The sequence below is a fragment of the Chenopodium album genome, chromosome 4 (assembly GCF_948465745.1).
Source record: "Chenopodium album chromosome 4, dcCheAlbu1.1, whole genome shotgun sequence".
Taxonomy (NCBI): Eukaryota; Viridiplantae; Streptophyta; class Magnoliopsida; order Caryophyllales; family Amaranthaceae; genus Chenopodium; species Chenopodium album.
In genome coordinates this window covers 54,049,401-54,062,874 of record NC_137837.1, presented here as the reverse complement: position 1 = coordinate 54,062,874, position 13,474 = coordinate 54,049,401, and the positions used below count along the sequence as shown (strand labels likewise).

The 13,474-nt window shown below is 36.5% G+C and overlaps 1 protein-coding gene across 1 annotated transcript; it reads left to right on the top strand.

Annotated features, from left to right (window-relative positions):
• Positions 1-3,749: 3,749 nt before the first annotated feature.
• Positions 3,750-9,690, top strand: LOC145627928 (uncharacterized). The gene is made up of 4 exons (XM_081680270.1): positions 3,750-3,957; positions 4,049-4,159; positions 4,258-5,648; positions 9,580-9,690. Exons 1-4 carry the CDS (start codon positions 3,750-3,752, stop codon positions 9,688-9,690), a joined length of 1,821 nt encoding a protein of 606 aa, XP_081536396.1.
• Positions 9,691-13,474: the final 3,784 nt, after the last annotated feature.

The window sequence follows — 13,474 nt, the reverse complement described above, 5'->3', positions numbered from 1 at the left end:
ATTCATGTAATGTTGTTTGTAGTTTTCTTGCTTAGGAAAAGAATTTAAAATCATTTATGTTTTGAATTATATTGTTTTTTGTTCTTATATGTTATGCAAGGAATTTTGTTAGATTGCTTAAGCTTATTGTTTTTTGTTATTTTTGTTTTTGTTGTTATGTTTTGATTTGCTAACTTGGTTATTGAGTGTGAAATTCTAAAATTTCAATTCTGTTGTTATGTTTCTTAAACAGTTTTGATTTACTGATTATAGTTATATTTGAAGAAATTTTTTAAAAACTGTTTGATTAATTTGTTCTTTGTTGTTTCTAATTGTTTATGTAGGTATCCAGCCTCTAGAAGTGTTGTTTTCTGGTGCTTCATAACTTGTTGTATGTGTTTATGGTTCCTTGTATGTTCTATTTTTGCTGTATATGTTTATGGTTCCTTGTTTGTTCTATTTTTTAGATGATATTAAGTCTTATTATGTTGGAGTATATTTTTTTCTGCTTTTTGGTTTTTTTGTTGTAGTGTTCTTAAGGTGTTAGGAGGTCTTAGTTTGTTTATTGCTAATAATTATACATGTTTGGTGATCATATTGTTGTCAGTGGAGTTATGTGAGGTATTGTGTGTTAAGGGTGCTTTGAGGTTTATGTAGTAAGAATATTGGTGTATGTAAGAGTATCGATAAGCTGTTGGAGTTGCAACATAGCTTTTTCAGTTGCTTAGGTGTTGTTTTGTGGTAGCTTAGCTTTTGATGGTGTACATTGATCATGACCACAGGTTATGGGGCCAGAGCCGTTGAAAGTTGCCATTTCTTTTCAATGCTTGTTGAATTAGGTTGTTGATTTCCTGAAGTTTGCGCCACCTACTTACTGCTTATCTGGTGAATCTGGGAATGCTGTTGAGCTTTCTCTTGTGACTGATTGTATTCTGTCTCCTTATACACTTGGTGGCCCAGCTGTGACCCTGGATGCTTCCCGTGAAAATGTTACTGAACAAGCTGTTCAGTTTTTGCGAGCAGAATATGGATTGCATATTGATGATTTAACTACAGATGCTAAGTATAGGCTTGATTTAACTACAGATGCTAAGTAAAGGCTTGTTTTGTGTGCTTTTTTGTATGACATGAAACACATTGCGCTAAACTCACTGAACAAACCTTCACCAAAGGGTGTGGCTAAGTGGCCTGTTCCACCAGCCAAGACTAATGGGGATAAGTGCATATGCATTGACAACATAGATGTGTTGCGTGTTTTGGTTGCTGCGACTGAAGCAAGGGTGTCTGGTGTTGAGGTTGCTGAGCTTGCTGCAGAGAAGTGGGTATCTTGGTTGACAATATATTTCCGTGATGGTGTTGGTATGAAGTGTGTTTATAGTGCTTTGTCCAGTACTTGTAAGGGTGCAAAGCAAGATGCTGCTAAGCGGGCTGTAAAGATCTTGCGTGCTCGTTACAATGTAGACATAGTGGATCTGAATTATGGAAAGGGGTTTTTTTTCTGGTATTAAGTTTGCATTGGCTAGGGAGAGTTATATGTCGGTTAGGGAACGTGCACTTGGAAAGCAAGGAGAGTTGCATTTAGCTCCTTATATTGGTGGGAGTGATTGTCTCACACCTCAGTCTGGCTACCATAGGATTCCAACTCCTGCATTGCCTCCAGCAGCTCCTTCGAAACCAAAGGCTACTTCTTCATTTGGTCAACATGTTGCTGCACGCTTTGTCCCAGTACCTGATGGCTTATTTGTTTCGGTTCCAGACGACTTACAAATTGTGTTTAAGCATAGGAAGATATAAATTAATTTGGTTTGGAACTTGTAGTTGGGCTGAGAACTTGTAGTGTTTAATCTAAGAGTCTATGCTATGTGGACATAATTTTGTTGTTTGAATATTCAAATGCTATGTCATTTCAGCTTGCTTTTGCCTTCTCTTGTAAAAATTGCTAAGTCATCTACGCTTGCATTTGCCGTTTCTTGCTCTTGTAAGATGTTAGCTGATGGGATGTAATTTTATGGTCTAAGACAGTATCTTTATATAGAATGCAATGCAGTTTGATTGAATGGAATTAATTATGTTAACCTTGTCTTATTTATGGCTTGCTGTACTGATTGATTATTATCATGTTATACATATTACTTGCTGGTTTTTTAATTTATATATTGTTATAACTTTTAAATTTTGCTAACTTTGCAGAATACAGGCTAACATTAATCTATTACATTTCAATTTGTTGGCTTAGTACATCATTACATGGGTATGATTTTGGCATGTAACTATGTGTGGTGATGAAATGGTTAACAAGAGATTACAACTATGAACTTGCAAATTTAATGAACAATTGATTATTAATTATAATTGCTATGTAAATGATTATTTCTCAAGTTATATAAGAATACATGACAGATAAGGCTAAATATTATGGGAATTATGTAAGGCAGCGTGCTAGCAAACGTTCACTTGCAATTGATGCTCTTTCAGAACAAGGTGGAATCAGGTTGGGATGGGTTATTAAATTTGTATCTTTATATGTTAAATGTGTCCAGGATAAAATTATAGTTATGTGTTTTCTGTTGTTAGAGATAGTCAGGTGGTTGACAAAAGTACAAAGAAGGTGCGTACAAACAGTGGCAAGAAAAATATAAATTCGAAAGCAGCTCCTAAGCAGCCTACCTCAAGGAAATCCAGTAAGCCTTTTGATTTGGTTGTGTTGTTAGCTATATGTTGAGTTGTGTAGTAATTGCTAACTTATATTTTTCTAATAGAGGGAGTAAGTGTTGGGGGTAGTCATGTACTTGACAATAGTGCGAAGAAGGCATGTACTACGACGGCAAGAAAAAGGCAGATTCAAAGCAAGATGTTAAACAGTCTTCTCCAAGGAAAGCAAGTGAGCACTTTTGTTTGATTGTGCAATTTTATAAATAAAAATTAGATTGTGGTTTGTTTGACAATATTAACTGTTCTTTCTTTATAGAAGGAGTAATTGTTGTTGTTACGTACTTAGAACTAATAAATGGAATATCAATGATGGCAAATTCTGTAAGGTTGTCACATTTACATTTAATATTGGAATTAGTTTATGAAATTTATGTTTTCTTTATCTTATTTTGTGTTTATATTTGTGAGGTTAGTGAGATTTGTGAGAGCAGTGCGCAGGGAGCACTTAGGAACCGTGCAAAAGCAGAATAGCCGAAGGAGCCAAAAAAAAAAGACAACTGCTCCAAAAAAAAAAGAGTATGTAGTTTAGTTAGTTGTTTTTTTTACTAATAAATCATGTAAATTAGGTAATTTTTGTTCTCAAAATATTGGTTTCAGAAGAACCATCTACTGTCATTGGCCAACTACTTCCACCGGCTCCTTTACAGATGGATACTCCGCATTTCTATCTAAAATGCAGAGCTAAGAAGTTTCAGTATGAATGGCTTCATTTTTGTTGTGGGAATGGAAGTATTAGGATTGCTACAAATGATTTCCCTCCTGAACTTTATCGACTCTTTACATCCCAAGATGAGGATGCATTGCATTTTAGGCAATACGTTTGCATGTATAATAATTTGTTTGCATTTTGTTCACTTGGAGGTGATTATAATGCTAAGACTGAAAAAGGAATTTATGTCTTCTTGCTGCATGGTCAGATCTATCACAATTTGCCTGATTTACTTCCTGAAGATGAAAAGCCTAAGTACTTGTAGCTTTATTTTTATGATGCCCAGTTTGAAGCTGTGCATAAAACAAAAGTTTTTCCTGAGGTTAGGAGGGATATAGTAGACATACTTATGCGTGTTACAAGTGCAAATCCATATACTCGATTCTTCAGATCATTACGAGAACTTACTGTAACCTACAGTACACAAATTGTCATTAATCAGAGCACGGTACTAGACCAGCGAGTGTATAATGCACCTTCAACTGATGAGGTTGTTGCTATATGGCCAGATATCATGTATTCAAGTGATTATAGTAGCCCACATATAATTATATCAGGCAAATCCACTAGGAAGCATCGGATATGAATGCTATGACCCATTACAGTACCCTCTTCTTTTCCCATATGGTGATTGTGGCTGGACTCAAGGTTTGCGGAAGGCTTATACAAGTACACAGAAAAAGGCATTAATGGATGTTAGTCCTGTTTCTTTTTGTGCTGTGCATTCAGAAGAAGGTTTATTAGAAGAAGAGGCTAAGCGTAAGTCTTTAGTAGCAAGTTATTAATTTAATTTATTGAGCTTTCATGTATGCATAAGTTCACAGCTTAGCTTATGTGACATTGTTTTTGGCATACAGGCTCAGCAGACTCTTCAAGCACCTCTAATAGGCATATTTCTGCCAGGGAATACTATGCTTACAAGTTGCAAATTAGGCCGGGAAACATGCTTCTTCTTGGAGATCGCTGTTTCCAACAATACATTGTTGATATGTATGTGAAGATCGAAAATACTAGACTTGATTTTTTTAGAAGGAATCAACAAACAATTAGAGGTGATTTATATCAAGGTATTCTGGATACTATTGATGATGGGAAGAAAAATGCAAACAATATTGGCCGACAAGTTATTCTACCACTATCTTTTATTGGTGGGCCTCGTGATATGAAAAAGCGATATTTAAATGCTATGGCACTTGTTCAGCGGTTTGGCAAACCTGATCTTTTTGTTACTATGACATGTAACGCTAAATGGACAGAGATAACAACTAAACTTTCTAATACTGAAACTGCAGCTGATCGTCCATATGTTATTGCGCGTGTATTTAGAAGTAAGCTAATCGCATTGAAGAAGCAAATCACAGAAGAACAAGTTTTTGGGAAGGTTGCAGCTATGGTATATGTTATAGAGTTCCAGAAAAGAGGTCTGCCACATGCTCATTTTCTTATTATCTTAGATCATGGGTATAAGCTTACTGGTCCTTCATATTATGATAGATTTGTGAGTGCAGAAATTCCTTCTACTAAATCTTCTCAGTTACGTGAAATTATATTAAAGCACATGATGTATGGTCCTTGTGGTAGTCTAAATCCAAAGTGTGGGTGCATGAAAAAGAGAGTAAAGGATGATTTGGTTTGTAAGTATAATTTTTCCAAGTCATATGTAGAAGAAACCACTACCAATGAGGATGGTTTTCCATTGTATAGAAGACGAAACACAGGAGAGCATGTTAGGATTCGTGGTGCTAATCTTGATAATCGTTGGGTAATCCCATATAACCCATACATGTCTTTATTATTTGACTGCCATCTAAACGTTGAAGTGTGTTCAACTATTCAGGCAGTGAAATATCTGTACAAGTATGTCTATAAGGGCCATGATCGTGTCTCTTTTAATGTTACTGGAGAAGGTAGTGAAGGTGTTGATGAGATTGAGAATTTTCAAGCTGGTAGATGGGTTTCTCCATGTGAGGCAGCTTGGAGAATATTTGGGTTTGATTTGTTTGAAATGACTCCTGCTGTCATGTTTTTACCAGTGCATTTGTCAAATATTCAGACTGTTTATATGAGGTCTCATGAACAACTTGAATCAGTTGTTGGAAATGAAAAAAGGAGAAAAACTGCTTTGACAGAATTTAATGCATCTCTGCCTGGAGGCACAGGTCTTCGATATACTGAATGGTTGCAGAATACAGATGGGATAGCAGCAATACAGAGTGGGTTAAAAGAACCTATAAAAAAAATAATGTTGGTAGGATGGTGTAGACACCCATTTGTGTCTCCCCAAAACCAAACCCAGTGATGAGTACCTTTCACGTCGAATCATAATCGAATGAAGTGAAAGTGTGGAAAGTTTAGGGTTGCGGATAGTTGTAATTTCTTTTCTCTTCTCTCTGTTTTTAAAAACCTATTTTAAGAAAACAGCCAATCCAGTTTGGTTGGTCCATGATATGGGCCCAATAATAGTGTAGTTGGATGGGGCTTGAAAAGACCTTTCCAACTATATATTATAAGCCCAATTCCGATGAATATTGAGGAAGATATGGCCAAAATACCAAACTGGGCCCGGTTTAAGCATTATATGCGGCCTAATGATCTAGAGGAGGGCCTAATATGGATTTATCATTCCTAATGCAATTAGGAATGGTTTTAGTCTTCTAGATTCTTCTAGAAGGTTCTTTTCATTCCTAATTCAATTAGCATTGATAAATTGACTTTTGTTGACTTTTAGAGTTTTAATCAGAATCAAAGAACGTTTTTTGAGGAAAATACGATTTTATCCTCCTGTACGGCAATTTCTATCTGATTTTAAGAAAACGCGTGAATTTCTGAGTCAGCGCCAAACGCTAGCTGTAGCGCCTGGCGCTAGCATTGGCGTCTGACGCCTGGCGCTAGCATTGGCGTCTGGCGCCAATGGCCGGCGTTGGCGCTAACATTGTTTTATCCGCGTTAGAACTCTGTTTTGATGTTTTATCTTTTTGGCTGATTTTCTCTATAAATAGTCTCCTAAAAACTCCGTTTTCAACCACCAATTCTCATCAATTCTTATTCTTTCTAATTCTCACCAACTCTCATCAAGAAATTCTTGATTCTCTCTCTCTCTTTCTAGCCTAGCATTTTACAAACAAAATTCCTCATACATTAGCACTAGACACACCTAGCATAATTCGAAGTTGCCTTCGCCCTAGGCGTGAAAGGTTTTAATTTCTGAGGGTTTGGTCCCTAATCTCTATTTCAGTTATTTAACTTAATTGTTTGATTTATTATTTTTCTTGAAGTTACTAACGTGTGTATTTTGTTATTAGAAAGAGATACGAGGCATCTAAGTAAGTGCTTTAATTGTTTTATTGATATTATGATATAGAGATCATGTCTAGGTTGTTATTATGATTCCTAGTATCATGTTAGGATGCTTTTCTTAATTTGATGTTTAGGGTGACAACAATAAGTTCCTAGTATCATGTTTAAGGTAAAGAATATAATGTCAATTATGATTTCTATGATGCCTTTTATTGTCTTTCCTAATATTTATGTTAGTATCATGTTAGGGTTAAAGTTTTTATCTTTATTGTTTAGTGACATGCTAGGGTTTGTTATTAATCTTGTTAGTATCATGCCTAGGATCTTGCTAGTATTATGCTTTAACGTTGATATGATTATTTTAATTATGATCATAATTATTTTGATTTTGATTTATTATGTTGCTTGATATTTTTATTGTTATTGCTTGATCACACCTTTTATGCATGTTTAAAGGGAATTTGTACTTGTAATCACGCTTAATAAGATAATTAATAATCTTGTTAAGGTTAATTATGATTATAATTCAAGTGATCGCCAATAATAGAGTTATTTGTCCATTAATATTCAACCAACATAGATAAACAGGTTTAGGGTTAATCCTATTGATTGCATGTTAGTCAGAAAGCGCATATGAATACGATCATAATAAAGTAGAGGCCTATTATTAGGGCAGGTTCAATCTCTTTTAGGTTGGATTTGTACCTTCATCCTCGAACTACTAGTCATGGTTCCAGACCTATTGGAGTTGACGATCTCTTGGATCGTTAAGGGGTGTAACCTTCACCTCGTGAACGGTTTACAAGTTCCTTAAAAAAACTTGTTGGCGACTCTTTTGCTCTAGCTTCCTTCCCTTTGGACGCCACCGTACTTTACTGTATGATCACAGTGGGGTTCAAGCTAGGGGTTAATGCTTAAAATATTCCCTACAGTTTTTGGCGACTCCGCTGGGGAGGATTTCTATTTTAATTCCTGAAATTTATTTCGGCAATGATTTAGAATGAGTGGATGAGACTCGAAACGTTCTAAGTATTTCATGTGCGTAATTTTGATTAACATTATTGTCATATGCATAAAAAAGATCTCATTGGAAAGACCATCCGTAATGAGTTAAAACATAGGATTTTACACGTAGGAAATTTGAGAAATATCTTTCACAACTAGGACCGAAATAACACTGCGCGAACTGGAAAATTATATCGAGCACAGAAAGCTGCTGAGGCATGTAGGAATTAACGTCAGCGACCAGAGTATTGGAGCCAGACATTTAACTATAGCGCCAGACGACAGGCTTGTTGCCAAGCGCTACAGCTAAAACCTGGCGCCAATCTCTGTTTGCTGGCGCCAAATTCTTCCAATACCGAGCCAGAAATAGGCGTTCTAATTTCGACCAGTTTTTAGCATTGTTTGCTCGATCCTACTTCCTGATTGAGTTTTTCTCACTTTTCTGAAACCCTTATGTGTTCTACATATGGACATAACCCTCTGGGAATTCATGCTCCATCTACTTGATTGAACGCTCTGAGCAACAAAGGGTACATCCGAGATTGTTGAATTCACCAAACCATGGAAGCGAGTTTTTTCTATAACTCGCGGTGTCCCATCTACTAGCGCCGACCCTTCACGGTTAGGCTTCTGCACGGTGCATCCGGACAATTAACCATGGACCCTCTATTGACTAAACCATATCCCGAACTTTAGAGAACTAGAGCCATGGTTAGGTTTGCAAACTCATTGCATCATATTGTGCCTACTTGACTAATTGTGCATTATTAGTTGTGCATATACTATGTTTTTCTTGACCATTTAATTGACTTGTGTTGAGATTAAATAAATTAATGACTTAAAGAACATTGCCTAATTAATTAATTAATTAATTTAAGTAAATAAAGTCTAATATTTTAATCAGAATTGACCTAGTACGACTTTAGGCATACCCCTGTTGATTGATAACACCGAAAACAGTTCCAGATTGAAGCTCCAGCAATGGCGCCAAAGTCTGAACTATCACTAGTAGAAAAAAAGCATTAGGCACCCCCCATATGGCACCGGTTCAGCTTAAACCGATGCCCAAAACCGGTCTAGAATTGGGCGGGTTTTTACCAAAAGAGAAAAGGCACCGGTTCAGGCTGAACCGGTGCCAAAAATCAAAAAGGCACCGGTTTGAACCGGTGCCATTCAAACTGGTGCCAAATTCAAAACAAAAAAAACCGCGTCTTTTCCTCTTTTCTTCCTCTCTTTCTCTTTCCTTCCCTTCATTCGTTCATCCCTTCTTTCGTTCTCACTCAGAGTAGTCATGCCTCCACCTTTTCCCTCCACCACAGCCGCCACCTTCACCGGCGCTTTCAGGTGCCTAAACCACCGCCGTGAATCTCCCTGCCCTGCCCTTCCCTCCACTGCCTTTCTCTGTGCGAAACAAACAACAACAGCTGCAGCGCGCACCGCCTCCACCTTCACCAGCGTGCACCGCCTCCACCTCCACCAGCGTGCACCGCCTCCACCTCCACCAGCGCGCACCGCCTCCACCTCCACCAGCGCGCACCGCCTCCTCCACCAGCGAGGGTCTTTTCATTCTCTCATCCCCTTAGCTTCTTCCACCTCCAACTAATTTAGGGTAAGTTCATCTTTTCAAGTTAATGGGTTCATCTTATTTTAGATTAAAATTGTGCTTAGATTGTATATGAAATGCAAAGAAAATTAATGGGTTCATCTTATTTTAGATTAAAATTGTGCTACATTGTTGGGATTAGAATTGTATGTTTGTGCTACATTGTTGGCTGTGAAATTTGTTTATGATGCCTTGTTTTGGGGAGTTTGGTTTTTGATAATTGAATCAGTTTAAGGATTTATTACTGAATTTTGTTGCTTGGATTCGATTTCAGCTGAATTCTGGCAAAGTTCTTGTTGTTGGACCTGGCCTTCGTGACAAGACGGGGAATCATATTCCTGTTGCTGTCAAAGAAGGGGATACCGTGAATACGGAGGAACTATAGTGAAGCTTGGTGAAAAAGAGTGAGTTTATTTTTCTTCATGCACTTTTCTTTTTGTTCCAGATGGTGATTTCTTAGTCAAATTATTGTGATTGAATGCTTTGACTCTTGATGTGTATATTAGTGACCTTGCTTCTAAATAGTTTATTTTTCTCCATTTTTTGCATTACCTTGTTCCTTAGTCGAGTTTTTGTATGTTTTAATATGTATATTAGTGACCTTGCTTCTAATTAGTTGTGAATAAATTAGAAAATTGTGAATAAATTAGAGAATTGTGATTACATTATAGATTTGTGAATAATTTAGAGAATTGTGATTAAATTAGAGAATTGTGCATAAATTAGAGAAATAGTGATATTGCCACTTAATTAGTTGTGAATAAATTAGAGAATTGTGAATACATTAGAGATTTGTGAATATATTAGAGAATTAGTGACGTTTCTAATTTTTGTTTTTTTAATATATAGATTCATATGTGAATTGAAGCAAGAGTTTAATTAACTTGAGGACTACATATTAAGCTCAAGTGGGTAGTTGCTATATTGGTATGACTACTAAACTTTACTTAGCTATATTTCTTTCTATTCATCCATTTAATAAAAGTTTATTCATGAAATTGCAACTTGTGTATTGTTTAATTGCAAATAAATACAACAATATATAGAATACTTGAATTGCATCATCATATGCCTAGATACCCGTTCAAGGCTTTCTCATTAGGAGAAAGTCTTGAATAATCCCCGGTTGGGACTGTTCTTGAATGTGTACTCTCACTTAGGTGGTGAATGTATGTTTTCTTTTCGATTTTAAGGAACATCTTGGCTTACCATTTCCTCACTATGTTCTCTGGGTACATATGTGTGTAATTAATTATCTACATCGTGTACTTGGAGAACTAGGGGGAAATGCTGTCGGATTTTCCTTAAAATTGGAAAGTTGACATACATTCACTAGTGAAAGTAGACATTCAAGGATGGGTTAGGTTGGAGTGATAAGGACCCTTTGGAAACATGCATTTTTTCACTATATGAATGGTATATTCACGTTTTGTACTTGAATTTGATTTACATAAAATATGTAGCACTTACACATTATAATTATATGGTGCTATATATATGTTTAGAGACAATTTACTAAATGGAGAAGGATCGTGGTTGGATGAATGGTAGACGCGATACATTGGAATTTTGGAATGGGGTTCATGAGTTTTGCGATAGGGCTTTAGCTTATCAACGCACACTGGGAGGCAAAGGCCTTTATTGTCCTTGTGTTGATTGTAATTGTGTGAATGTGGTCGATAGTGTTGAAATCATTAGAGATCATGTATTATGTCGTGGGTTTAGGCAATTTTACCATGTGTGGATTTGGCACGGAGAAAGTGGAGAGTACAGTGGGGATCTTGATCGGAATGATGTGCGTGTTAGAAGCACTGAGATTCATGTGGACGAGGAATACGAGAATGATGAGTATATTGTTGATAATGGTGAGGATGGAGCTGATGAAGATCAGGCGGATGAGGTCGAGGATGAACAAGTGGATGAGATGTTGCAAGGTGTTGAAGGTGAAGTGTTTGAATTATTATCGGAGGCTTCCAAAAAGCCTTTGTATCCCGGGTGCAAAAAATACTCCAAACTATCGGCCGTGCTAACACTTTTCAACATTAAGTCGAAGCATTGGTGGACGGGCATCAGTTTTACTTCTTTGTTGACCGCATTAAGTGATATGTTGCCTGATGGGAATGAAATTCCTAAGTCTTATTATTACGCAAAGAAGCTTATGTGTCCCTTTGGTTTGGAGTATAAGAAGATACATGCATGTCCTAATGACTGTATTTTGTATCGAAATGAGTATGAAAAACTGCAGGAGTGTCCACGATGCAAGCGGTCGCGGTACAAGCGCATGAGTTGCAATCCTGGCACGGAGGGACCTCCTGCTAAGGTGTTGTGGTATCTTCCCATTATTCCAAGGTTTATGCGTCTGTTCTCAATACCAAAAGACGCTAAAAACTTGAGGTGGCATGCAGAGGGAAGAAAGAAAAACAGAATGCTGAAGCATCCAGCTGACTCTCCACAGTGGAAGAACATTGATTTGAAGTTTAAGGAATTTGGTAATGAAGTCAGAAATTTAAGGCTTGGGTTGTGCACGGACGGGATGAATCCATTTGGCACTCTTAGTACCCAACACAGCACATGGCCGATACTTTTAGTGATTTATAATTTGCCTCCTTGGCTGTGCATGAAACGTAAGTATGTAATGCTTTCATTTCTAATAACTGGTCCTAAGCAACCTGGAAACGACATAGACGTTTACCTTGCGCCGCTTATTGACGACTTGAGAAAGATGTGGGACGAAGGGGTTTCCGTTTTTGATGCTCATCAGAACGAGATATTTACATTGCGTGCAGCCCTTATGTGGACCATGAATGACTTCCCTGCATATGGCAACTTGTGTGGGTACAAGGTCAAAGGGTAAATCACCTGTCGATGCAGAGTTGTCATACTATGGTCGAATTCAAGAAATATGGGAGCTTGATTATTGTGACTTCACGGTTGCTCTTTTCAAGTGTAAGTGGATTGATAATATCAGGCGTAACGTTAAACATGAGGACATAAAAATCGGCAAGTTCTAAGTTTTTGGGTCCAATTCATCAAAATAAAGCCATTTTGAGCCGAAATGGCTACTTACTTGCCTATTTTCTTCATTTCTCAACTTATAAACTCCTTGCATCTCAAAACAACTCATAATCACATATTTATAAGTGTTTGTCATTTGAAATTACATAAAAATCGGCAAGTTCTAAGTTTTTGGGTCCAATTCATCAAAATAAAGCCATTTTGAGCCGAAATGGCTACTCACTTGCCTATTTTCTTCATTTCTCAACTTATAAACTCCTTTCATCTCAAAACAACTCATAATCACATATTTATAAGTGTTTGTCATTTGAAATTACATAAAAATCGCCAAGTTCTAAGTTTTTGGGTCCAATTCATCAAAATAAAGCCATTTTGAGCCGAAATGGCTACTTACTTGCCTATTTTCTTCATTTCTCAACTTATAAACTCCTTGCATCTCAAAACAACTCATAATCACATATTTATAAGTGTTTGTCATTTGAAATTACATAAAAATCACCAAGTTCTAAGTTTTTGGGTCCAATTCATCAAAATAAAGCCATTTTGAGCCGAAATGGCTACTTACTTGCCTATTTTCTTCATTTCTCAACTTATAAACTCCTTGCATCTCAAAACAACTCATAATCACATATTTATAAGTGTTTTTCATTTTAAATTACATAAAAATCACCAAGTTCTAAGTTTTTGGGTCCAATTCATCAAAATAAAGCCATTTTGAGCCGAAATGGCTACTTACTTGCCTATTTTCTTCATTTCTCAACTTATAAACTTCTTGCATCTCAAAACACCTCATAATCACATATTTATAAGTGTTTGTCATTTGAAATTACATAAAATTTGCCAAATTCTAAGTTTTTGGGTCCAATTCATCAAAATAAAGCCATTTTGAGCCGAAATGTCTACTCACTTGGCTATTTTCTTCATTTCTCAACTACTAAACTTATACATTCTCAAACCATATCATAATTACATATTTATAAGTGATTGTGAGTTGAAACTTATTATTTCTCAAACTATTTCAGATTTCCAATGGAAGCAAAAATTCAAAGAGAAAGAGGGTGGAGAAGCCTAAAAGAATTGATCAACCTAAGAAGAAGCTAAGTGAACAATAGTCCAAGAGTAAACAAGCATCAAAGTTGCACTCTTCGAAAGTT

Bases quoted from the DNA above. Each gene is read 5' to 3' on its own strand.
- LOC145627928 (XM_081680270.1), top strand. From the start codon at position 3,750: ATGCGTGTTACAAGTGCAAATCCATATACTCGATTCTTCAGATCATTA. The intron at 3,958-4,048 runs GCAAATCCACTA...GCTGGACTCAAG, and splicing joins CCCACATATAATTATATCAG to GTTTGCGGAAGGCTTATACA. The intron at 4,160-4,257 runs GTAAGTCTTTAG...TTTGGCATACAG, and splicing joins ATTAGAAGAAGAGGCTAAGC to GCTCAGCAGACTCTTCAAGC.